The 25,543-nt window shown below is 35.5% G+C and overlaps 1 protein-coding gene across 4 annotated transcripts in view; it reads left to right on the forward strand.

The window, feature by feature from the left end:
• Positions 1 to 22,970, forward strand: part of OXR1 (oxidation resistance 1) — a 446,899-nt gene extending 423,929 nt beyond the window's left edge. The window contains exons 12-17 of one of the 4 annotated variants that reach the window (XM_059995052.1): positions 6,668 to 6,748; positions 8,688 to 8,813; positions 9,596 to 9,748; positions 15,845 to 15,940; positions 17,347 to 17,420; positions 19,775 to 22,969. In XM_059995052.1, the coding sequence (XP_059851035.1) occupies positions 6,668 to 6,748; positions 8,688 to 8,813; positions 9,596 to 9,748; positions 15,845 to 15,940; positions 17,347 to 17,420; positions 19,775 to 19,910 (666 nt within the window). In that variant the 3' untranslated portion in view covers positions 19,911 to 22,969. Of the gene's footprint in view, positions 1 to 6,667; positions 6,749 to 8,687; positions 8,814 to 9,595; positions 9,749 to 15,844; positions 15,941 to 17,346; positions 17,421 to 19,774 lie in introns of all 4 variants that reach the window. The other 3 variants (XM_059995055.2, XM_059995056.1, XM_059995060.1) reach the window with 3 other exon arrangements.
• The last annotated feature ends 2,573 nt before the right edge of the window (positions 22,971 to 25,543 follow it).

Consider the following 25,543-nt stretch of genomic DNA (forward strand, 5'->3'; position numbering starts at 1 on the left):
TCTTTCTACATAAACTTTAAATAATCAGTTTGCCTATATCCACAAAGTAACTTGGTGGGATTTTTATTGGAATCATGTTGAGTCTATAGACCAAGTTGGGAAAAACTGATCTTGACAGTATTGTCTTCCTATCCATATATATGAACATGGAATATCTCTTCATTTATTTAAATCTTCTTTGATTTCTTTCTTCAAAATTTTGTACTTCATGTATTTCATTTTTTTCTGTACTAATATAAATAGTATGGTTTTACATTTCAGATTCCAGTTACTCATTGCTGATATATAGAAAAGCAGTTGACTTTTGTATATAACCTTACATCCTGCAAGCCTACTATGATTGCTTATTAACTCCAGTAGTTTTTGGATGATTCTTTAGAATTTTCTTAATAAACAATTATGTCATCTGCTAAGAGTTTTATTCCATCCTTTCCAATCTGTATACCTTTTATTTCCTTTTCTTGTTTTACTGCATTAGCTAGGTCTTCCAGTACAATGTTGAATAGGAGTGGGAAAGTATTTCGTTTTTCACCATTATGTATGATGTTGTAGGATTTTTTCGTTAGATGTTCTTTATCAAGTTGCAGGAGTTACCCTCTATTTCTAGGTTGCCGGGAGTTTTTATAATGAATGTTAGATTTTGACTAATGCTTTTTCTGCATCTATTTATGTGTAATGGATTATATCAGTTGATTTTCAAATGTTGAAATCCCTTGCATATCCCTTGCATACCTGGAATTAAATCCCACTTGGTCACTGTATAGATATCTTTTTTATACATTGTTGGATTCAATTTGGTAATATTTTGTTGAGGTTTTTTTGCATGTATGTTCATGAGAGATATTGGTCTGTAGTTTGTCTTTCTTACAATGTCTTTGTTTATTTTTTATTAGGGTAGTGCTGGCCTCATAGAATGAATTGGGAAGTATTTTCTCTGCTTCTGTTTTTCTCGAAGAGATTGTAGAGATTTAGTATAATTTCTTCCTTAAATGTTTAATTGAATTCACTAGTGAATCTATCTGGATTCACTGAAGATGCTCCAGAGCTAGAGATCATACCACTTTGGGTTTCTTTGTAAGTACAAAATCAGCTGCCGTGGTGTATGCATTTTTGCTTTGCAAAAGTCAATATAATTATATTGGCCAGAATGAAAATCTGTTCAGTTTTTCCTTTTTTCTATGATCATGTCTGTCATAGTGCTCAGCAATTTTGCATAGCTTTTCATAGAGTTACCTTGATGTTTACTGGTAGCTAATTCATTTTACTTGGCTAGAACTGGGCCTGGTACTTTCTGTTTTGCAAGGCTATTAATTACTAATTCAATTTATTTAGTAGATATAGGGCTGTTCAGATGATTTGTTTCTTCTGTGTGAGTTTAGTGGTTTGTGTCTTTCAAGGAATTGGTCCATTTCATCTAGGTTTTCAAATTTGTAGGTATAGAGTTGTTTATAATATTCCTTTATTTTCCTTTATTATCAAAAATGATGGCCTGTCTTCATTTATGATATAATTTATTTGTGTGTTTTTTTTCTTATTTTAGTTAGCCTGGCTAGAGGTTTATCAATTTTATTGATCTTTCCAAAGAACTGGTTTTTGGTTTTGTTGAGTTTTCTCTATTGATTTTCTGCTTTCTGTTTCACTGATTTCTACTCTGATTTTTTTCTATTATTTCTTTTCTTCGACTTCAGACTTAATTAACTCTTCTTTTTCTAGTTTCCTAAAATGGAAGCTGAGATTATTGATTTTAGATCTTTCTCTTTTCTTACATGTGCATTCAGTGCTATAAATTTTCCTCTTAATTCCTGCTTTCACTGTATCCCAAAATTTTGGTAACTTATATTTTTATTTAGTTCAGAATATTTTAAATTTCTCCCAAGACTTTAATGATTATGTGTTAATTAGCAGTGTGTTGTTCTAAAGTAATTTGGGATTTTCACACTATTTCTCTGTTACTGATTTCTAGTTTAATTTCATTGTGGTCTGAGAGCATACTTTATGATTTATATTTGTTAAGGTATGTTTAATGTTCCAGAATGTGTTCTGTCTGAGTGAATGTTCCATGTGAGCTTGAGAAGAATATGTATTCAGCTGTTGTTGGATGGAGTATTCTATACATGTCAATTAGATCCAACTAATTGAGAATACAGTTCAGCTATGTCCTTACTGATTTTCTGTCAGATTTGCAAATTACTGATAGAGGAGTTTTGAAGTCTCCAACTATAATAGTGAATTAATATATCTCAAGATTATGTAATGAGTGTTCTTTTCCCCTGATATGCTGTGGGGAAAACAAGATTATTCCCTTTTTGTGAGAGTCACTTCTTACGTTTATTGTTCTATGAGGCTAGTATAATATACACATATTGTAATTGAATGGTTTTGAGTAGTTAACAGGTTTTTTTTTTTTTTGACTAAAAGAACAGTGAATATATCTGCCTTCTTATGAAATTCTATGTGAGTCATCTGCAGATATACTTAACAGGATGTAATTTTAAATATAAAAGATTTCTTCAAATCAAAACTTCAGTAATGTGTTCTGTTTTTTATTCATTCGGGATTTAATCCTTTTTTTCCCTCTTAATTCTACTTTCTAGTTACCTAATTTATGATTCTCTATTTGCTCCTTTTATATTTTATTTAAGTCACAGAAGTGTATTTTGAAAACAGTAGTTTTAATTTAAGGCAAAAAGGAGTAAAGTTTTAACATAATCCAGGTCTTATTTTGTGATAAGACTTTGTCATATATTATGAAATATAGAACAGAATGTTATGTAAGTTCAGGATGCTGTTGTATGCCCTTTTTTGTTAGCTACAACAGCTCAACTTTAATTTCCTCCTTTTTAAAAATATTTTTGGATTCCAAAGTAAATATAAATGGCATTGTTAAGTAACATTTTTCTTTCTACCCCATCTTCCTTTACTAAGGAATAAAAGTAAGGCATAAGTGAGAAATAAAAATTGCACATTCACAGATACCTTTTTTAGTCTGCAAGGCACTTGGGGGAAAGGTTTTTGGCTTGTTTATGGTGTAATCTCAGGAGGAAATACTGGAATATCCTGGAAGGAGGACTGTTAGACCAATGTTAGACTGAAGCTCTTTTCTTTCTCGGACAGCATGTTCTTATTCATGGGATTTGCAGCATTTCCTCTATTTTCAGCTTCTGTTCTGGTTGTTGTTGTTATTAGTCTCTTTGTAATAGAGATGGGTAGGTTTATTTCTGCCTTCACATTTCTAATTTGTTGAAAATAAATGCTCTCTTTGTGAGAGTCCTTTGTGAAAAACTGAAGAGACTAGAGAGTAGCACTTAATTCTGCAGAGGGTAGTTCATAGTACTTAGTTTCTGCAGATGGGATTTAGCAGTATAGGCAAACTGCTTTGCTCCTCAGGAAGCAAAAGGTCTTGATTTCCTCAACTGTGTACCTTTAATAATTGGGAGTGTGATACAGGACATTTTGTAGCAATCTGTCCATTTTCCACTTAGGTTTAATCTTTTGGGTAAAGTAATACATTCTGTACATGGAGTATGATTTACCAAGGGGTTAAAAATTAATTTGAGACTAATTCCAGATCCACCATATATACTAGGAATCTATATCTCTTTATTCATTTATTTTGAGAGGAGGAAGTATATTTCTCTAGTTGAGGCAGGAGATAGATGGGCCCCAGGCTGAGCAGCTGGAGTTTATCCCCTGTGGACAGATTCTCCAAGATGAATACAACAGCAGGAGGAAGGAGAAGCTAAGACCTGCCCAGATGAAAGATAAAGGGACCACATATTTCTCGTTCTCAGAGTCAAGGAGACCTTTCCCACTACACATGCGCAGAAAGGCTCCACAGAGGCCAAAAAGGGAGGGGGCGTCACCCCATAGTAAGTGATGTCAACCTACCCATAGGCCTCTTCTCTAGAATTCCATCTCGGCTAAGAGATGCACATGCACACGTGGGAGGACCCTGAGATAAACCAATTAGAGACCCAGAACCAGGCAAAGCAAGATAATTGGCCAAAGGGAACCCAGAAGAAATGTCCCATACAAGTGAGGTAAACTACTACGAGCACACAACTCTCGACTCTGAGTCTGCCCATGTGAGTCTGTTCATACGTACCCTTTTTCCTCCTGATAAATGCTTTACTTTTTTCACTGCTTTTCATCTCTGGGAATTCATTTCTACAAAGCTGACAAGCCAGGGACCTTGTCGCTGGCCACTGTCCCTGGTGGTCTAGTGGCTAGGATTCAGCGCTCTCACTGCCGAGGCCTGACTTAAGTCTCTGGCCGGGGAACCGAAATCCTGCTTGAAGCTGCTGCAGGCTGAGGCCACCCCAAGATCATAGTCATTTGATTTCAAATCCTTTTTCTTTATTAGTTCACCTACTCTTTTGACAATATTGTATATTATCATTCATCACAGCATGAGTAAATATTTAAAGGTAAGGAAGTGGTGAGTTTATAAGTTCCAGAAAGGAATACAGTTCAAAAAAAAAAAAATGAATGAGGAAAGTAGATTTGTGACATTAAAGAAACTATGACTACCAGATGTTATAAGCTTATACTTATGATGCCAGTTTATGGTTCCCTCACTGATGATTCCTACTCTAAGTGATGTTGATACAATTAGATTATAACTGATCCGTTTTGTGAGCAAATTCAATTTTACTTTCATCCAGGAACTGTGTTTTATATGGTAAAAGGAAGAGCTTTCAGTGTAAGATCAGTGTTGAGTAGAGGAATAGAAAGAATGCAGAGGAACAGTTAAGTCATATAATTTGAAAATGCTTGTCTAGGAAACTCTCGATTAGACTGAATGCCATAGGAAGGAGGAAGAAAGGTATAACTGGTCATTAAATATTTTGTAGAGATTTCTTTTGCTGGTCTTAGAAAAGCAAGCTGTGATTTTAATTTTTTTTACTTTTAGTACCTAATTTTTCTTTCATCTTTATTGAAAATTCTGTTCTTAATTGAAAAACCTTTAATATTTTTAAATTGAACTTTCAAAATAGACAAAATATATAAAATAGTTGAGTTCTTAAAACTGAAATACTTTAATATCAAAAATAAAAACCAAAAATAAATATGGAGACTCTTCAACATTATCCTTTAGTCCTTAGGGTGATTGATGGAAAATTAAGTAAAAGTAGTGTTAACCCCTGTTTAGTCTGTGGTGGGCACTATACTCAATCCTCTATGTGCATTTCATTTCTTCATTTTATTTACACAAAAACCCTATTTAGTATGTACTATTATTATTTCCACTGTTTTATGGAGAAATAGATAAGGAAGGGGGAAAACCTAGGTCCATCTGATTCCCCAGAGCTTGAAATCATAACTACTTTGGGTTTCTTTGTAAGTAGAGAGTCAGCTATCATATTGCAAGCATTCTTGCTTTTCAAAAGTCAATCTAATAATAATGGCCAGAATGGAAAATCTGTTCAGTTTCTTTTCCTTTTTTCTATTCTCATGTCTTTCATTGCTTTCAACAACTTTACAGCTCTTCATAGAAGTAGCTAATGCGTTTTAGTTGATTGGAACAAGAACCTTTTAAAACCTAGGTTAGTTTAAAAATCTAAACCTTTTATGGGTCAGTTGGTTTAACTGCATTTTGTGACCAGAACCTCTACACATAATTGATTGATCACAAGAGGAATTTGTCATAGGTCAGGAGAATTCAACACACATTTATAGCACCACCAGAGTTCACTATATTATGCTTACTGTTTTGGGAATTATGTCACGATCTGAAAAAGCTGTAGCTGTTGTGTCAGTCTGAGGAAACTTGTCTGTTTTCATGGGCTTTTTATAATAATATTTATCTGTCAGACATGGCTTTCAAATTCAGCACCGTGCAAGAGACTGGTCTAGACAATTATAGAAGATATAGAATTTCCCTTAGAAATTTAGAATGTAGGAAGGTCATTACATTTTAGTCACAAATAACTGCTACAGTACCAACTACAAAGAGTTACTGTAGAGGAAAGGCAAAAACTTTCAGTTTAGGATCATTTAGAAAGACTAAGTGGACATGCCTGAGAGTGCTATTAGATATGCTTTTAAAAATCTAATTTTCTATTTCTGGAGCTTATTTTTCTTACTGTCTTAGGTTTTAAAATGTACTTCATATCTTTTTCTTGCTCCCCCACTTCTCTGTTCTGATACAGATCATATAGCACGGGTACGTTTGTTACCTTTGCCTAGAAGAAATTTTTCCAGCATTGCCATTAGGATGTAACCTTTGAGTTAAAACTGATTCGAAGGGGAGAGTTGAAACTACCATTTTCTTTGTAAACTGCAAGACAGTTAGATTTTAGATGTTATCTTTGATATTAGCAAAGCATGTTATGTTTTATATAGTGTTTCTTTTATAAAGGACTGTAATTCTATTTATTCAGTCAAATTCTGTCTATATGAAACTTAAGTTGTGTACTAGTAGTTATAAATAAACCTTAAGTTGTGTACTAGTAGTTAGTTGGATGTAGTAGTTAATAAGTTAAATTCATTCATGTGTATGTCACCGTAGTTTAATATATAAATCTCTTGGATTTTCAGCATGGAGTGGGGAAAGAAATCCTGATTACAGTTCTCTTTCCCATTTAAATTTCTCCAATTTTTGTTTTGTTTTGGCTGTTTTTCTCAACTGTCAGTGGAATTATTGTCTTCCTGTCTCCATATTCAGGTAGTGTCAGTGGCTGAGTATCACCGCAGGATCGATGCTCTAAATACTGAAGAACTGCGCACACTCTGCAGACGTCTCCAGGTGCCCCCTTCAGTAGTTTAAACCCCTCCAGAGATTGAATATTCCCTGTTTTCAGTGTCTTTTGTCAGGGCAAATCTCTTTTTTGAAGGATTCGTTTTGACTGCAGCACTAAAATACGCCATCAGAAAATTCCTTTTGTATTAAAGAGTACAGTATTGCCTTGAAGAGCTGTAGGACTTTCTTTTCTGGCATCTTTTCATTTGAAAAATGTTCAGAGGAATTTTCTGTTATTTTAGAACTGTTCTCAGTACTGTATTTCTTAGATTGATGAGGGGTTTTCATTTTACATTGGAAGAATGTCTTGGGTTTGAGGTAGAATCTTTACTAAATGGAATCCGAAAGATGTACTATGGGAAAATGTTTTAAAATTTAACGGATAGCAAGGTTCTCTTCTTTAAGGCTATTTCAGTTGTATCAACCCTACATCAAATATCATAATGAGATGAATTGTTTTTCTCCTTAGGTTTTCCTGGTTGGTATTAGAAATACTTTGGAATAGTATAGATTAGGCACTACAACTAGATAAATTGTTTAAAATTCTGTGAAATAATCTTTGTGATTTTTCAGGAATAAGAACTATATATTTGACCTCATTTTTCAGCTTGGTGTATTATTGTGTGTTTTCCTCTTCTTAATGAGATATGCTTTCATGGCTTTGCTAGATCTCCTGAATTTTTTTCTTTTCTTTTAATGCTTCTCATGCTGCCTTGGATATTTTTTAACCTTTCACATCATCAAAATAAGGGTAAAACATGATGATGATGTGAAAGAATTAATATAGTTTTCATCAAAAAACAATACAGTTCTAGAACATGTATTGGTTGAAAATATATGTTGTTTAGGTTTGGTAAGAAATCTGTTAAAGGAACAAAATTTAGCAAGATTTCATTCCTGCGTGGAATCACAGTCGCCGAGAATTGCTGCATTTTAGTTATCTGCTGCAATAGAATTCTGTTTTCCAAATTAAAAGTTTCATTTCATATATTTTATTTTCTAATATTACTGCATTTTATATATAAAAATAAAATTAATATGAAAAAGTGCCAACAGAATAAATTGTACAGGAATTTAAGTTAATCAACGTTTCTGTCACTTGAAGAATATCACTGTTGTTTCATATATTTTATTTTCTAATATTATTCCATTTTACATATGAAAATAAAATTAATAGGAAAAAGTACCAACAGAATAAATTGTATAAGAATTTGTTTTGATTTAATCAACATTTTATCATTTTAAGAATATCAGTGAGATCATTTCCATCAAGAAAAGCATACATACTTTTTAGTGCATCAAATTGTTCTAATTTAAAAATAGGTTTGTGAAAAAGTTAACTTTTAAATGTATTGTTTGGTTCAGCTACATAAAAAAATTTCATGTTTAGAAAGTAAAAATTAAAAAGGCATTTCTAAAACTAATGGTAACCTTTTCAGTGAAGCAGATAAATTCACATACACATGCACACCAATGAAACATTATCCTTTTTTTTTGTACTATTTTTTAAATTAAAATTTTGGCACCCAGGAAGTTTTCTTAATTACTTTTGGCAAATTTTATGTTAACCGTGAAAAAATATTCTCACATATTTTAAATAGCACAGATAAAAAGCAAGCTAGCTGGCTCATTTTTTGCCCTTGAACAGAAAAATTAAAGTTTCCATGCAACTTACCTCTTTTTACCAGAAATGTGGAGTTTATCATTCAATACCTGTCCTTCCTCATGTAGTAGATGAGAAAAATGTCTGCTTATAAAAAAACTTTTTCTGCATTGGACATGCCATTGTTATTAGATGGAGCATCTTTTGCCTATTCTAAAATCCTAAATTAAAGCTTTAGCCACCTTTTTTAAGGTATAAGGTTTTATTTCTCTCAAAAGGCTAAAATTTTTGAAGGTTGGTTGCCGTTCTGTGTTAATATGTTGCTGCTGTTTACTTCTTTAGATTACTACAAGGGAAGATATAAATTCAAAGCAGGTTACTCCAGTGAAAGCAGACCTGGAATCTGAATCTTTTCGACCAAACCTAAGTGATCCCAGTGAACTCTTACTGCCAGATCAAATTGAAAAGGTATGACCTACCCACATATGTGCCTTTCTGAGTATGTGCCATGAGAATAAAATACCCTATTTTCAGTTGTTTTGAAAACTGAAGAAGCAGGGCTGCTGTTCCTAGTCTTAGTCTTCAATGCAGAGAAAGTAAACAAAATATAGCAGCTAGCTGTAATAGAAGATATTAGGAGGTTTGGGTAAGCAGACATTAAAATAAATAACAGTAGCAATTTAGGTGAGACAATATAATGGCCAGTATTTAATTTCTTATTGTGTGCCAGTTACTTGCTTTATATGGGCAATCTAATGTAGTTGTTGCAGCCCCTGTAGGAGTTGGATGCTCTTATTGTCACATTTTGTAAGTGAAGAAACGTGGGTGCAGAGAGGTTACATAAATGTTCAAAGCCATACAGTTATAACATATTGAAGCTTGATTTCTAATTCTGATAGTCTGCCTCTGGATTTGAGAGGTTATTAATAATCAAGCTAACAGTTCATCAAATATTTTTGTTAATTTGATACAGAGGATGCAAACAATAAGTAATCCATGTTTCTTGACTCTATTCTAATCTGTATATTGTTTGGTATGACTGTTTCTTTTCCTAATGAACAATTAATATTTCATACTAAGAAATGTACAGTCATTCTTCAAGCATCTCAGTATCTTTGACAATGATATTTTCTACTGTTATTTTTGTAGGCTGCATTTTATAAAGTACTATTAAATTCCAACTGGATTAGTATCGTACAGATTAACAATAAGCAACTATTGAGTATGTGTTAACAATTTATTTTTCAAAGCTTACCAAGCATCTTCCACCAAGAACAATTGGCTATCCATGGACTCTTGTTTATGGTACTGGGAAGCATGGTACAAGCTTGAAGACCCTTTATCGAACAATGACAGGTTTAGACACTCCAGTGCTGATGGTGATTAAAGACAGTGATGGGCAGGTATGAAAAATAACAACCTTACCTTTTAAGAGATGGTAGTAACAGTAATGTTAGCATATTCTTTTGATAAAAATTTTCATTAGTACATTTTATTAAGTTTAACTGGTAATTATTGAGTGCTTTTGATATGCAAGGCAATGCTGAGTCCTACAGAGGTATAGATATGAGCATGAATAATTAAACAGTTCCTGCCTTCAAAGGAATTACAGTCTGGTAGAAAAGAATACTAAAGTATGTGAGTATCTCTAAAGCCAAGCAAAATATGCCCAGTATAGTTAGAATCTGTAAAAAGTAAAAGGGGTGTTTAGATTGTTCATTCCTATCTGAGGGAGATAAGAATGAGGTTCCAGGAAGTAGTGGAAATTGACAGTCTTGAAATGTGGGTAAATTTTAGAAAGTTAAAGATAATTGTGAGAGATAGCTTCTAGATGGCAGAGGAGTAAGACGTGGAGATCACCTTCCTCCCCACAAATACATCAAAAATACATCTACATGAGGAACAGCTCCTACAGAACACCTACTGAATTCTGGCAGAAGACCTCAGACCTCCCAAAAGGCAAGAAACTCACCAGGTACCTGAGTAGGGCAAAAGAAAAAAAAAAAAAACATAGACAAAAGAATAGGGACGGGACCTGCACCTCTGGGAGGGAGCTGTGAAGGAGGAAAAGTTTCCACACACTAGGAAGCCCCTTCACTGGCGGAGACGGCAGGTGGGTGGGGGAAGCTTCAGAGACACGGAGGAGAGCACAGCAACAGGGGTGCAGAGGGCACAGCGGAGAGATTCCCGCACAGAGCATTGCGGCCAACCAGCACTCACCAGCCTGAGAGGCTTGTCTGCTCACTGGCCAGGGCGGGTGGGGGCTGGGAGCTGAGGCTCTGGTTTCAGAGGTCAGACCCCAGGGAGAGGACTGGGGTTCGCTGCGTGAACACAGCCTGAAGGGGACTAATGCGCCACAGCTAGCTGGAGGGGAGTCTGGGAAAAAGTCTGGACCTGCCTAAGAGTCAAGAGACCTTGTTTCGGGGTGCACAAGGAGAGGGGATTCAGAACACTGCCTAAACGAGCTCCAGAGATGGGTGCGAGATGCAGCTATCAGCGCAGACCACAGAGACGGGTATGAAATGCTGAGGCTGCTGCTGCAGCCACCAAGAAGCCTGTGTGCAAGCACAGGTCACTATCCACACCTCCTCTCCCGAGAGCCTGTGCAGCCCACCACTACCAGGGTCCCGTGATCCAGGGACAACTTCCCCAGGAGAGCACACAGTGTACCTCAGGCTGTTGCATCATGCTGGCCTCTGCCGCCGCAGGCTCGCCCCACATTCCGTACCCTCCCCTCCCCCCTGGCCTGAGTGAGCCAGAGCCCCCTAATCAGCTGCTACTTTAACCCCGTCCTGTCTGGGTGGGGAACAGATGCCCTCAGGCGACCTACACACAGAGGCAGAGCCATATCCAAAGCTGAACCCCAGGAGCTGTGCGAACAAAGAAGAGAAAGGGAAATCTCTCCATGCAGCCTCAGGAGCAGTGGATTAAATCTCCACAATCAAATTGATATACCCTGCATTGTGGAATACCTGAATAAGCAATGAATTGTCCCAAAATTGATGAGGTGGACTTTGGGAGCAACTGTAGATTTGGGGTTTGATTTCTGCATCTAATTTGTTTCTGGTTTTATGTTTACCTTAGTTTAGTATTTAGAGCTTATTATCATTGGTAGATTTGTTTATTGATTTGGTGCTCTCTTCCTTTTTTCTTCTTTTATATATATATATTCTTTTTTCCTTTTCTCCTTTCGTGAGTGTGTATTTATATGCTTCTTTGTGTTATTTTGTCTGTGTAGCTTTGATTTTACCATTTGACCTAGGGGTCTGTCTTTTTTCGCTTTGTTTTGGTTTTTTTTAGTATAGTTTTTAGCACTTGTTATCATTGGTGGATTTCTTTTTTGATTTGGTTGCTCTCTTCTTTCTTTCTTTCTTTCTTTTTAATTACTCTTATTTTTTATTTTTAATAATATATTTTTTATTTTAATAACTTTATTTTTCTTTCTGTCTCTCTCTCTTTCTTTCTTTCTTTCTCTTTCTTTCTTTCTTTTTTTTCTCCCTTTTCTTCTGAGCCATGTGGCTAACAGGGTCTTGGTCCTCCGGCCAAGTGTCAGGCCTGAGCCTCTGAGGTTAGAGAGCTGAGTTCAGGACATTGGTCCACCAGAGACCTCCCAACCCCACGTAATATCAGATGGTGAAAGATCTCCCAGAGATCTCCATCTCAACGTGAAGACCCAGCTCCACTCAATGACCACCAGGCTACAGTGCTGGACACCCTATGCCAAACAACTAGCAAGACAGGAACACAACCCCACCCATTAGCAGAGAGGCTGCCTAAAATAACAAGTTCACAGACACCCCAAAACACACCACCTGATGCGGTCCTGCCCACCAGAAAGACAGGATGCAGCCTCATCCACAAGAACACAGGCATTAGTCCCCTTCACCAGGAAGCCTGCACAACCCACTGAACCAACCTTAGCCACTGGGGACAGACACCAAAAATAACGGGAACTATGAACCTGCAGGCTGCGAAAAGGAGACCTCAAACACAGTAAGTTAAGTAAAATGAGAAGACAGAGAAATATACAGCAGATGAAGCAGCAAGGTAAAACCCTACCAGACCAAAGAAATAAAGAGGAAATAGGCAGTCCACCTGGAAAGGAATTCCGAGTAATGATAGTAAAGATGATCCAAAATCTTGGAAATAGAATGGAGAAAATACAAGAAACGTTTAACAAGGACCCAGAAGAACTAAAGAGCAAACAAACAATGATAAACAAAACAGTAAATGGAATTAAAAATTCTCTAGAAGGAATCAATAGCAGAATAACTGAGGCAGAAGAACGGAGAAGTGACCAGGAAGATAAAACAGAGGAAATAACTACTGCAGAGCAGAATAAAGAAAAAAGAATTAAAAGAATTGAGAACAGTCTCAGAGACTTTTGAGACAATATTAAATGCACCAACATTTGAATTATAGGGGTCCCAGAGAAGAAGAGGGAAAAAAAGGGGCTGAGAAGATACTTAAAGAGATCATACTTGAAAACTTCCCTAATATAGGAAAGGAAACAGTCAAGTCCAGGAAGCGCAGAGAGTCCCATACAGGATAAAACCAAGGAGAAGCACAACAAGACACATATTAATCAAACTATCAAAAATTAAATACAAAGAAAAATATTGAAAGCAGCAAGGGAAAAGCAACAAATAACATACAAGGGAATCCCCATAAGGTTAACAGCTGATCTTTCAGCAGAAAGTCTGCAAGCCAGAAGGGAGTGGCAGGACATATTTAAAGTGATGAAAGGGAAAAACCTACAACCAAGATTACTCTACCCAGCAAGGACTTCATTCAGATTCGATGGAGAAATTAAAACCTTTACAGACAAGCAAAAGCTAAGAGAATTCAGCACCACCAAACCAGCTTTACAACAAATGCTAAAGGAACTTCTTTAGGCAGGAAACACAAGAGAAGGAAAACACCTACAATAACAGACCCAAAACAATTAAGGAAATGGTAATAGGAACATACATATCGATAACTACCTTAAATGTAAATGGATTAAATGCTTCAACCAAAAGACATAGACTGGCTGAACGCATACAAAAACAAAACCCGTATATATGCTGTCTACAAGAGACCCACTTCAGACCTAGGGACACATACAGACTGAAAGTGAGGGGATGGAAAAAGATATTCCATGCAAATGAAAATCAAAAGAAAGCTGGAGTAGCAATTCTCATATCAGACAAAATATACTTTAAAACAAAGACTATGACGAGACGAAGAAGGACACTACATAATGATCAAGGGATCAATCCAAGAAGAAGATATAACAATTGTAAATATTTATGCACCCAACATAGGAGCACCTCAATACATAAGGCAAATGCTAACAGCCATAAAAGGGGTGATCAACAGTAACACAGTCATAGCAAGGGACTTTAACACCTCACTTTCACCAATGGACACGTCATCCAAAATGGAAATAAATAAGGAAGCACAAGCTTTAAATGATACATTAAACAAGATGGACTTAATTGATATTTATAGGACATTCGATCCAAAAACAGCACAATACACTTTCTTCTCAAGTGCTCATGGACATTCTCTAAGATAGATCATATGTTGGGTCACAAATCAAGCCTTGGTAAATTTAAGAAAATTGAAATCGTATCAAGTATCTTTTCTGACCACAACACTATGAGACTAGATATCAGTTACAGACAATAATTGCTGGAGAGGGTGTGGAGAAAAGGGAACTCTCTTGCACTGTTGGTGGGAATGTAAATTGATACAGCCACTATGGAGAACCACATGGAGGTTCCTTAAAAAAACTAAACATAGAGATACCATTACAACCCAGCAATCCCACTACTGGGCATATACCCTGAGAAAACCATAACTCAAGAGACAGGTACCACAATGTTCATTGCAGCTCTGTTTACAATAGCCAGGGCTTGGAAGCAAACTGAGTGTCCATTGACAGATGAATGGATAAAGAAGATGTGGCACATATATACAATGGAATATTACTCAGCCATAAAAAGAAACAAAATTGTGTTATTTGTAGTGAGGTGGAGGGACGTAGAGACTGTCATACAGAGTGAACTAAATCAGAAAGAGAAAAACAAATACCATATGCTAACACATATATACGGAATGTAAAAAAAAAGAAGAAGAAAAAATGGTTCTGAAGAACCTAGTGGCAGGACAGGAATAAAGATGCAGATGTAGAGAATGGACTTGAGGACACGGGGAGGGGGAAGGGTAGGCTGGGATGAAGTGAGAGAGTGGCATGGACATATACACACTACCAAATGTAAAATAGCTAGCTAGTGGGAAGCAGCCACATAGCACAGGGAGATCAGCTCGGTGCTTTGTGACCACCTAGAGGTGTGGGATACGGAGGGTGGGAAGGAGGGAGATGCAAGAGAGAGGAGATATGGGGATATATGTATATGTATAGCTGATTCAATTTGTTATACAGCAGAAACTAACACACCATTGTAAGGCAATTATACTCCAATAAAGATGTTTTTAAAAAAATAGCTAAAAAATAAATAAATAAAATTTATAAAATAAATAAAGATAATTGTGTGAGGATGAGACCAAGAACAAAGTCCCAGATAAGGAAGAGACGGTTTGGTTATTCCTGAAACAGCAAGTTCATAAATGGGCAAAACACGTCTTTGTTATTGTCAGACCTAATAGCTTCATTCTGGGAGGTAGAGGTGGTGGTACAGAGTTTCTGGGGTGCTGGTAATGTCCTGTTTCTAGGTCTGCATGAAGGTTGAATGGAACTTTGCTTTGTGATGATTCCAAATTGATCTGTATGATAGTATTATATATATATATATATGTACATACACACCTTACAATAAGAAAAGTCTATTTTAAAAATTGAGTCTGGAAGTAGAATGTCAGGAGAGATAGTGACTGTAGAGATCATCGAACTCTACTTTGCCATTTCGTGATCTGGAACCTTAGACCCACAACATTGAAATGACTTGTCCAGTCCTCTTGTTCATTTATTCATCCTTTTTTTAGGGTATCTACTGTGTGTCATGTACTGTGTAAAGGCAAGGCATTACAGGACCAAACAATTCAGACTGAAGTTCTGTCCTCATGGAATTTACTGTCTAATGAAGAGGAAACTGGCATGCCTTTTTAGTAGTAGAATGTTTACCCATACTGAGGGGTTTTTGCTGTCGTAAGTGCTACAGTACCACAACAGCATGTTGTCCTCACTGTGTGTACATTGTCATGCTGAAATGTGGCTACCACTTTTTTAGATTATCTTTTTGTTATAATAGACATGTTTTTAGATTTCAAAACTAGGAAAAATCTGTTTTTTTCCCACTGAGAAACTGATATGCTTTGTACCTGACAATAATATGAATTGTGTGACAACTGGTCATGTTTCACTTCTTAAGTACAAGTAGACAAAACTATGCTAGATTAAACTTTTTGCATTTTACTTAAACATATATACTGGGACAGTGCTTACCGAAACAAATTAATAGTCATGTCATTGAACGTGCCTTTTTTATCCTTAGGTTTTTGGTGCATTGGCGTCTGAGCCATTTAAAGTAAGTGATGGCTTTTATGGTACTGGAGAGACCTTTGTTTTTACATTCTGTCCACAGTTTGAGGTAAGAACACTTATTCCAATTATATTCAGTTTGTGAAGAGGTGTCATCTTGAATAGAACATTCACTTTGGAGTCCTGCATACTTGCATTTGACTCTCAATCTCTGCCTTTTACTAACTGATAACCAAGCACTTTTTTGACCATTGTGAGCTTCAACTTTCCTGTGGTTAGAATGGGGATCATAAAATGTAACAAGGTTGTTTAAAAATTAAATGAGAATCATATACGTGTAACACTTGGTGTGGTACCAGAAAGACATCATGGACTCAGTAAGGAGTATACGTCATTATTACTGTTTTGTTTATCTTTGTAAAATTTCTAGAAACTTTTAATGACTAAGTTTAATGATGTCAGTCTTGAAAATTTAAAAAACAAATTATTTGGGGTTAAATCAACAGTGATTACCTGATTTCATTTTCTTTATTGTGACTTGACTAAAATTAGATACATTCTAATGCCAATGAGATCTGAAATTTAATACATGCATTTTAGTGAATGTGTAACTGTTTAAAGCATTGAGTGCAATCTCAGAGTCTCTGGTACAGTCAGGTTCAGCATGTCAGACAGTACCTAAGAGATGAAATTATAACCTTGAAAATAGGGATCAACACAGTTGGTTTTTTAAAAAATTGTCTTTAGGAACAGTTTCTATAATGAACAAAATAGGATTTGATAACATAATAGGAGTGAACTCTCTTAACAAATTTGGGTTTAAGTGGCTCACCAGATTAACTAGTGCTTTCCATTCCTTCCATAAAACATATCAACTGATGCCTACAGCTACCTGGAAGCTTGTAGTTGTTACAGATTTTTGAAGTTTCAGTTATACTTGTTTCCAGTCCTTTTTTATGATGCTGTTTCTACCTGGTAACTAATAATGTAATTAAACAAATGTTATATGTATATGAAAAAGTGAGTGCTAAAGTGTATTTTATTGAAAACTGTAATGAATACTTTGGAAAATTTTTATAAAGGTGAGGGGCTATAAATTGATGTTGTATTAGGTTTAGGTAGAACTTGCATGAAAGGTTAAAAATATTTAAGAATATTAACATCTAAAAGTTTTACCCTTGAATGTCTCAAGTGTTTTTATGTTCACTCCTCTTTAAAGAAATTGAAACTGGAAAGCATAAACACGTGCTATAGGCTTCTGTGAGAATAATGATAGGCAAATTCATACCCAAAGAAAAGACCTTGGCCCTATACCAAAATGTTAAAACATTATCAAATTAATGTTCATTTATATTTGATGCTAAAATAAAAGTTAATGACATCTACTCAGTTTTTAACTAATTTTCTACTTTCTTTAACTTTTCTCATTAACCATTGAACTCTTGTAGTCAGAAAAGAGAAATTCACATAGTGATATTTTCATCTACATATTTAAAGCTTTTGTCATTTTTGTAGGTCTTTAAGTGGACAGGAGATAATATGTTTTTTATCAAAGGAGACATGGATTCACTAGCTTTTGGTGGTGGAGGGTAAGTCTCTTGAACATTTGACTGTGAGATTTTGAAAGAAACTTTAAAAATTCATTTGTGGGGCTTCCCTGGTGGCGCAGTGCTTGAGAGTCCGCCTGCCGATGCTGGGGAAACGGGTTCGTGCCTCGGTCTGGGAGGATCCCACATGCCGCAGAATGGCTGGGCCCGTGAGCCATGGCCACTGAGCCTGTGCGTCCAGAGCCTGTGCTCCGCAACGGGAGAGGCCACAACAGTGAGAGGCCCGCGTACCGGGAAAAAAAAAAAAAAAATTCATTTGTGTTATTTATAAAATCAGCTATCTTTGGAAAGTTTTGACATTGGAATCCTAATTTATATATTATGACTAAGAAAGTATAATATTTGCAAGAAGGTGCTTGAGTGTAGTATTTGAAACTCTTGGTAGAATACTACTCATCTCAAAATGCTGTTTAATTGATTCCCCTTTGATTAACCCTTTTGATTAAAACCCTTCTTTTAAAGTCTAGTGACTTCTTGATAGTTGAAAGAGAAATACACTAATCCCTTAGAACTTCTCAGATTTTCAGAAAACCATGGTGATATGTTCTTTCTCTCAATTTATAAAAAAGGTCTAAAATTTTTCATGTTATTCTACCCTGGAGACTATTTGGATTGATATTTTAGACAATAGAAATCTGTTTTCCTGTTAAAAATGTTAGTGACACCCCACCCCCGATTTTCAGGGCTTGTTTTCTTTTTTTTTTTAACAGTATGAGTAATCAGCAGTTTGATTTGATTCTTTTGGCATAGCAAGCATTGTGAGAAACTTTGTTTTTTTGTTCTGGTATTCCAACTTCATTTAGTCTTCATGGTATTTGGGGGTAGCTTGCTCTACTGCCTCCTAGCCTAGACTCCTCAACTAGCCCTTAGCAAACACGACTTCCTTCATTTGTTATTTCTCTCTATCCTTCAGGATCGGAATAATGTATGCTAAATAATTCCTAAATTTATAGACGTGTTACTTGTTTCCCACATTTCAGGATATATAATAATAATTCGTTCAGGTCACAGAATCTTGTTAGCCTGAATAGTCATCATCCTGAGTGATTCTAGCACATTCTCTTACAACTTCTCTATAGATAGGTATTTGGAAGACATGATTTCAGTGATCAAAAATTAACCATGGTTATGATAGCCTTCTCTGAAGGACATAACCAGGTAACTAAAAACCATGTTATTTTTAGTTGTTGGAATTCGCTTATAATGTTTATATGTTCCAATTACACCTTTTTTGTTTGAGGAGAAGACAGAGTCATTCGTCCCTACTCCAATGGTGGTCTTACATGTGATTCAGTTAGCTCTCCAGGAAAGCCTCACAAGCAAGTGGCTTATAATTTCAAGCTATTAAGGGTGCCTTTAGTCTTTGAAAGTAATGTACACAATGTCATTAGATATTTGCTGCAACTTAGTGTTAATGATGCAACATGATTCCAGCAGCTAAACTCACCATTGGGTCAGTTGATAACAAATTAGACAAGTTTACAGTCTTTGAAGGTGAGTACAGTCTCAGAAAATGGGAGCTATAAGGACTTGATATTCCAGAATTCCAAACAGGAGCCCCAAAGAAATCAAAATCATGTGATGGACTGAATATAGGCTTTGGAGTCAGATAGACCTGATTCAAATTCCAGCTTCAACATAAATCACATGTGGGACCTTGAACAACTCAAGTCTAAAGTTTCCTCAGCGATGAGTTAGAGATTGAACCCTTGGGCTTCCCTGGTGGCGCAGTGGTTGAGAGGCTGCCTGCCGATGCAGGGGACACGGGTTCGTGCCCTGGTCTGGGAGGATCCCACGTGCCGCGGAGCGGCTGGGCCCGTGAGCCATGGCCGCTGAGCCTGCGCCTCCGGAGCCTGTGCTCCGCAACGGGAGAGGCCACAACAGTGAGAGGCCCGCGTACCGCAAAGAAAAAGAGAGTGAACCGTTAACATTAACTACACATTTTATTTTAGATGATAGGGAGTTTTCATGTCTCTAAGAAACTCATGTTAAATATATTAAAACCAAACAGCAAAGAGAAATTCATAATACCAGGCAAAGAATAACAGAGTAGTACCTGCCTCAAAAGCTAATTCTATAATTTTAGAGGGTTCATCTTACTCCTTGATCTATATGTTAAGTGATTTTATAATGGGATATGAACAAAACAAAGTTGCCTTGTGCCACTTTGTGTGGAAAGGAGTAGGGAATGGTTTTGAAAAAAATTTTTAGAGTTGTTGAATATTGAAGTGTCTCATTAAATTAATATTTTACAACCTCTGCAATTATTCTTTTACAACTTAGGGCATAAGTATTAAAAGATTTTTGTTAGAACTATTTTCTTCTATGTATTACAGGGGAGAATTTGCCCTGTGGCTTGATGGAGATCTCTACCATGGAAGAAGCCATTCTTGTAAAACATTTGGAAATCATACACTTTCTAAGAAGGAAGACTTCTTTATCCAAGACATTGAAATCTGGGCTTTTGAATGAATATAATGCTCTCTCTCTTAGCAGGATAATGGCCCAAACCTGACATGGACAAACAAGCATTGTTTGGAAAGTTCAAGAAGCAATACAATGTAACATGTAACTCATGCTTTAAAAATAGTTCATATCACCATTTCTTACAGCTATAATTTTGGAATTTATTTTTAAAATCATGTTTCTGTCCCAGAGGTCTTTAGGGTTAGACCATGGCGTGGGTCCCTGCAGTGTAACAGCTTAGGTTTTGTCAGAATTTTGGTAGCATTTTGATCATAGTGACCACCTCATCTATAATCCATGTTTTCTCAGTCTCCTCATAGGATGGTGCTCTTTTGTTGAACCTATTTTGGTTTATTATTTTTTAAACTATATTGATTGTTTTAGTAGAGTAGTCTAACCTGGGATATTGAGGGAATGAAGACCAGGTACTGCTGTATCTGTGAGGTTGGCACAGGTGACTTTTCGACATGCTCCACTTAGTTATTCTTATAAAGGAAAAAACACATGCCAAAACAATGCATACTTCATAGACCACTGAGTTCTAGTTTTAATTCACAGTACAACATTCTCTTTATTAATTTTGCCTGTATTCTCAATTTCATTTTAATAAAAATGAAATTTGAGGAAAATTCTGATTGTAATAGACCACAGTGCACATGATCTGCGGGTTTGGGCATATGCTTTCATCGTTGAATTATCTGATAAAGAGTTATAAAGTGACAGAGGAGAATGAGAACTTGATGATTTTACTGAATTTAATATATCAAGCAAGAAAATATACTATTTACATATTTGTAGCTTAGCAGGGCATTATCATAACTACAAAAACTAAGAGACAGATGCATATTTTGTCAACATATTGTGTCAGGTATACTGTTTTATAGTTCTGTTGTTTTAGCCTTGTTGCACACCAACTCCGAAAATAAGGTTCCTGTTCAAAAGAAAAAAAAAAAAAAAACCTTGTGATTTTTTTTGAGTGGTATATGTTATTAATCACCATTAGCATTTGCTGTTATAAAAGGGCAATGATTATAGTAGAATATTGTAACTCAGTAGACTTGTTGAATATGCAAACTTACTGTCAAGTGACCTCAAAAAAAGAAAAGATAAAATATATCAGTAGTTCTTATCCTCTTTTGTAGGAAACCAGTAATAAGCCATTGCGGCAATAATTCATCAGTTAATTTCAAAGCTTCATGTAATGCAAAAAAACCTGCCGTTATACATGTGACAGTGACCTTGTGCTGAAATTTCAGCTATTCCAGGTAAACATTGTATATTATCTTGTAAATTAATGTTTAAAGGTAGTTTTGTTCTTATAGAAAGTGTTGATTGCCAGGTTGCTTATAGCACTTTAAATTATTCTAAAAATGAAATTATAAGCCAAATATGTTGGCTTAAGTAGATTTAGTTGTATAGTACTTGGATATATTTAGATCTTTTGAAAGTTTAGATAATTATCTAAAGAAAGCATAATGCTAATGAAAAAGAAAATCTGATAATCTATTTAATATGCTATTGCCGAATATGAATAGAAATACAGGGCATCGTTTCCTTGTTTATGTAAAGCTCTCATTAAAAGTTACTACCAGTGTATAGATTAAATGTTTACAATATAGGGAACTGTAAATAAATATATCAGTTTCTTTCCCCCTTTGGTCTTCCACAGCAGTATTATTGTCTTTGTGGAGTTGACTAATCATAAAAAAATCCTGTATTGGATTTCAATTACAATAAGGTCATAGTGGTGTATACCAAATAAAATTAAATACATAAATATAAATTTGAGTTTGGATTTATTGAATAATCAAGTTATTTTTATATTTAAGAAGTCTGATTAAATGTACTACTGTCTTTTATATGTGAAAAATGGTTCTAGGAGCTATGGTGGTGGTGTGGTGGTGGTAATAGTAATAATGATGGAAGGATGCATTCAAACAGAGGGAACAGCACAGTTTAAAAAATGGGGATGTACTTGGGTACTTGGCACATGAGGAAATGTAAGTCATTTGTTATTTTTAAATTATGTCCCTCGTTTTCTTGGTGGGGAGTGCATAGCAAGGTAAGACTAATTTCATAAAGAGCTCTGTTGTTGTGCAGTGGCAAAAAATTTAGATTTTTTTTAATCTCATAGGAGCGATTAAGAAAATTTGAGTGCAAGAATGTTATGATCAGATTTCCACTTTAGAAAGATGTCTGTGAAAAGTAGATTAGTAGAGAAACAAATTAGAGACAAGGACACTAATAAGACTGTTGAAAAGTCCAGAGCGAAAATGTTGAGATCTGAACGAGAATAGTAGCAATAGTGATAAGAAAGGAGGCATGGATTTGAAACAGATTTAGGAATTAGGATTAACAAGATATGGTTATTAATTGGATGTCAGAAAGAGTTAAGGATAGCTCTCAGGTTTTTTTGTTAGGAATATATTATTCATCGAGATGGGTGATGTACAAAGAGTAGAAACAAGCAGCAGATAGGGAAGTTAGGTTAGTTGTGGAACTTATTATAGTATAATATGAGAAACTAGAGAACAGATTGGGGGCAGGGGGAAATTAATATTCTGTTCTGATAGATAAAAAAAATTTTAAATCAACAACATATAGGTAGATGTTGAAGCCATAACCTGTGGCTGAGATGCCCTTGGAGATTATAGACTGAGTGAAAAGAGAATTCTTGAGATAGGTTTTGGGGGTATGGTAATATTAAGTGACAGGCAGAAGAAAAGGCTGTAAGCTTCCATCTCAAGCAGCTAGAAGAACAGTAACAAATTTAACCTAATGAAAATAGAAGGAAAAACGAAATAAAGATGTGAGCAAAAATCAATAAAATTTAAAACAAGCATACAGAACAGAAAATCTGAGAAAAATAAAATTGTAAACCTCCAGCAAGATTAAGAAAAAGATAAATCACTGTTAAGAATTTAAACGGAGACATCACTGGAACCATTGAACCTTAAAGAGATAAGATATTGTGAAGAACTTTGCATCAATAAACTTGACAATGTAAATGAAACAGAAAAATGTTTTGGAAAACAGAATTTATTAAAAAATGATCCAAGAAGAAATAAAATTTTTGTATTAAAGAAACTGAATCTCTTAATTAAAAAAAAAAATCCTTCCCACAAAAAACTCAGGTCTGTATGCTTCCACTGGGTAATCCTTTTAAGTATTTAAGGAAAAATAAAGTATCAGTCTTACATGAACTCTTCCAGGGTACTGAGAAAAGGGAGAACTTATGTTATTGAGGCTAGCACCACCTTGATACCAAAACTTTACAATCCTTACCAAAAAAATTACAGAACAGCATGGTATGAGCATAGATACAAAATCCTATATAAAATATTCACAAATCAAATTTAGCAATGTATGAAAGAATAATATATTACAACCAAATTGAGTTTATTCCAGGAAAGCAAACAGTAGTTATTTTTAAATTGGTATTGTTTTCCACATTTAAAGAAGAAAAATCCATGATCATCTCTACAGAAGCAAAAGAAGCATTTGATCAATTTCAGTGCCTGTTTATGATAAAAACTTAGCAAATTAGAAAAGAAGGGATCTTCCTCAATCTGATAAAAAAATATCCTTGAAAAATGTACAGGAAGCATCATCTTTAATGGTGAATTATTGAAAGTTTCCTCCCAGAAGTAGGAAACGTAACAATAATAACTGCTTTCACCACTTCTATTCAACATTATCCTGGAAGTTCCAACCAGTTCAATAAAGCAAGATAAAAGGCATAAGGACTGGGAAGAAAAGACTTTAAATGTCTTTTGTATAGGACACAATCGTGGACATAGAAAATTCCAAAAAGATCAAACTATTGAAATCATTTGATTTACCAAGGTCACTAAAGACAAGTTCAATATTAAAAAAAAGAGTAAAAACCCTTCTTTTTATTCTTTCTAAACCAATAGTTAGAAAATGAAGCTTAAAATACTGTCATTTTGCAATACCATTGAAAAAATCGATATGTAACAAAAAGATAGACATAAGTAGGAAGGATATACCATGCTCATGACACGAAGACAAAATTGAAAGATGTCAGTTCTCTAAAATCAATCTGTATTGGCAGGGAAAATCTCAGCCAGGTTTATTTGTGGAAATTAAGCTGGTCAATAATTTATATGGAAATGTAAAGGCAAAGAACAGCTGAGGCAACAGTGAAGAATGAGGCTGTGGTCTTAAATACTAGATAATCAGGATCTATTAAAGAGGTGTTTAAAACAATGTGGTATTGGTCAAAGGATATACAAAAGAATGGATTGAAGTCAAGAGTCTAGAAACAGACTGATTTTTTAAAAAGATGCTGCTGCTGCTTATTGGAGAGAATGGTCTTTTCAATAAATGATGCTGGATTAATTGGATGTCTGTATGGAACAAAAAATCTTGACCTATCTCATACCACATACAAAAATTAATTACAGATTGTAGATCTAAATGTTAAAGGTAAAAAAATAATGCTTTTAGTTGAAAAATATAGGAGAATATCATCATGACTTTAGGATACACATACATTGGACAGAAAAGCACTAACTATAAAGGAAAAAATGGTAAATTATACTACATTAAAATGTTAAGAGCTTTTCATCAAAAGACATCATTAAAAATGAAAAGGCAGCCAACAGAGTAGAAGGTTCTTGTAATACACAGATCTACTGAAGGTCTCATATGCACAATATACAAATGACTACGACTCAGACAAAAGATGGAAAAGGCAGAAGACTTTGGCAATTCCTAAAAGTATTAAAACAGCCAATAAGCCCTATTTTAAAAAGGAATGTGAAGTGGAATAACTTTGGAAAACATTTTTTGGCGGTATTCTACTAAAGCTAAATTTGGCCGGCAAATTTCATTCCTTGCTATGTACCCAGCAGTAATTATGTATATTTGTTTACCAAAATACATGTACTAGAGTGTTTAAAAAAGAACTACTTGCTTTCTTTCTCCTCTCCTGACCATAGCCCTGCTCCCTCCATACATTCACCCATTCACCTGTTTTACTGAGTCTAATTTACTGCTTCCTCTGGCTTGTTCCTGGAAGTAATCAAGCACGTGGGCACTCTTCACTAGCAGAGTCTTGGTTCTTACAGCCAGCCCTCTGGTAAGGCGCACTGGTTTTCAAACCAGCTAAAGGGGCTCATCTTCCCAGTGTCGGACTCCAGGTCTGGGGGTGCCCAATATGTGTCTCGAGCCCCTCACTCCCCAGGCAGGATCCCCGAGCTTGTGATCTATCCCCCTCCTCTTTGTGTTCCCTGCTCAGGGCGCAAGCCCTGATCTGACAGCTTCTCCTCCCTTCCTACCTGGTTCTGTGTGAATCTTTCTTTAGAGCCTTTGTTGTAGAATAGCCTTTCTGCCAGTCTCCAGTTTGTTTTCAGTGAGAATTGCTCCACGTGAAGTTGTACTGTTGATGTGTTCCTGGGGTGAGGTGAGCTCAGCATTCTCCTACTCTCTGCCATCTTAATCTCCCCTGCAACCTTTTCCTTACTTTTTTCAGAGCTGCATCCATGTGTATGTACCATGCTTTTTTCGGCCATTTTCCTATATGTATTAGGTTATTGCATTATTTTACAATTAAAAATAGTACACTATGTTATGCATATGTATTTTCATATTGTTTGAGTTGTATCTTAAAAGGA

The sequence above is a fragment of the Delphinus delphis genome, chromosome 17 (genome assembly GCF_949987515.2).
Source record: "Delphinus delphis chromosome 17, mDelDel1.2, whole genome shotgun sequence".
In the NCBI taxonomy this organism is placed as follows: domain Eukaryota; kingdom Metazoa; phylum Chordata; class Mammalia; order Artiodactyla; family Delphinidae; genus Delphinus; species Delphinus delphis.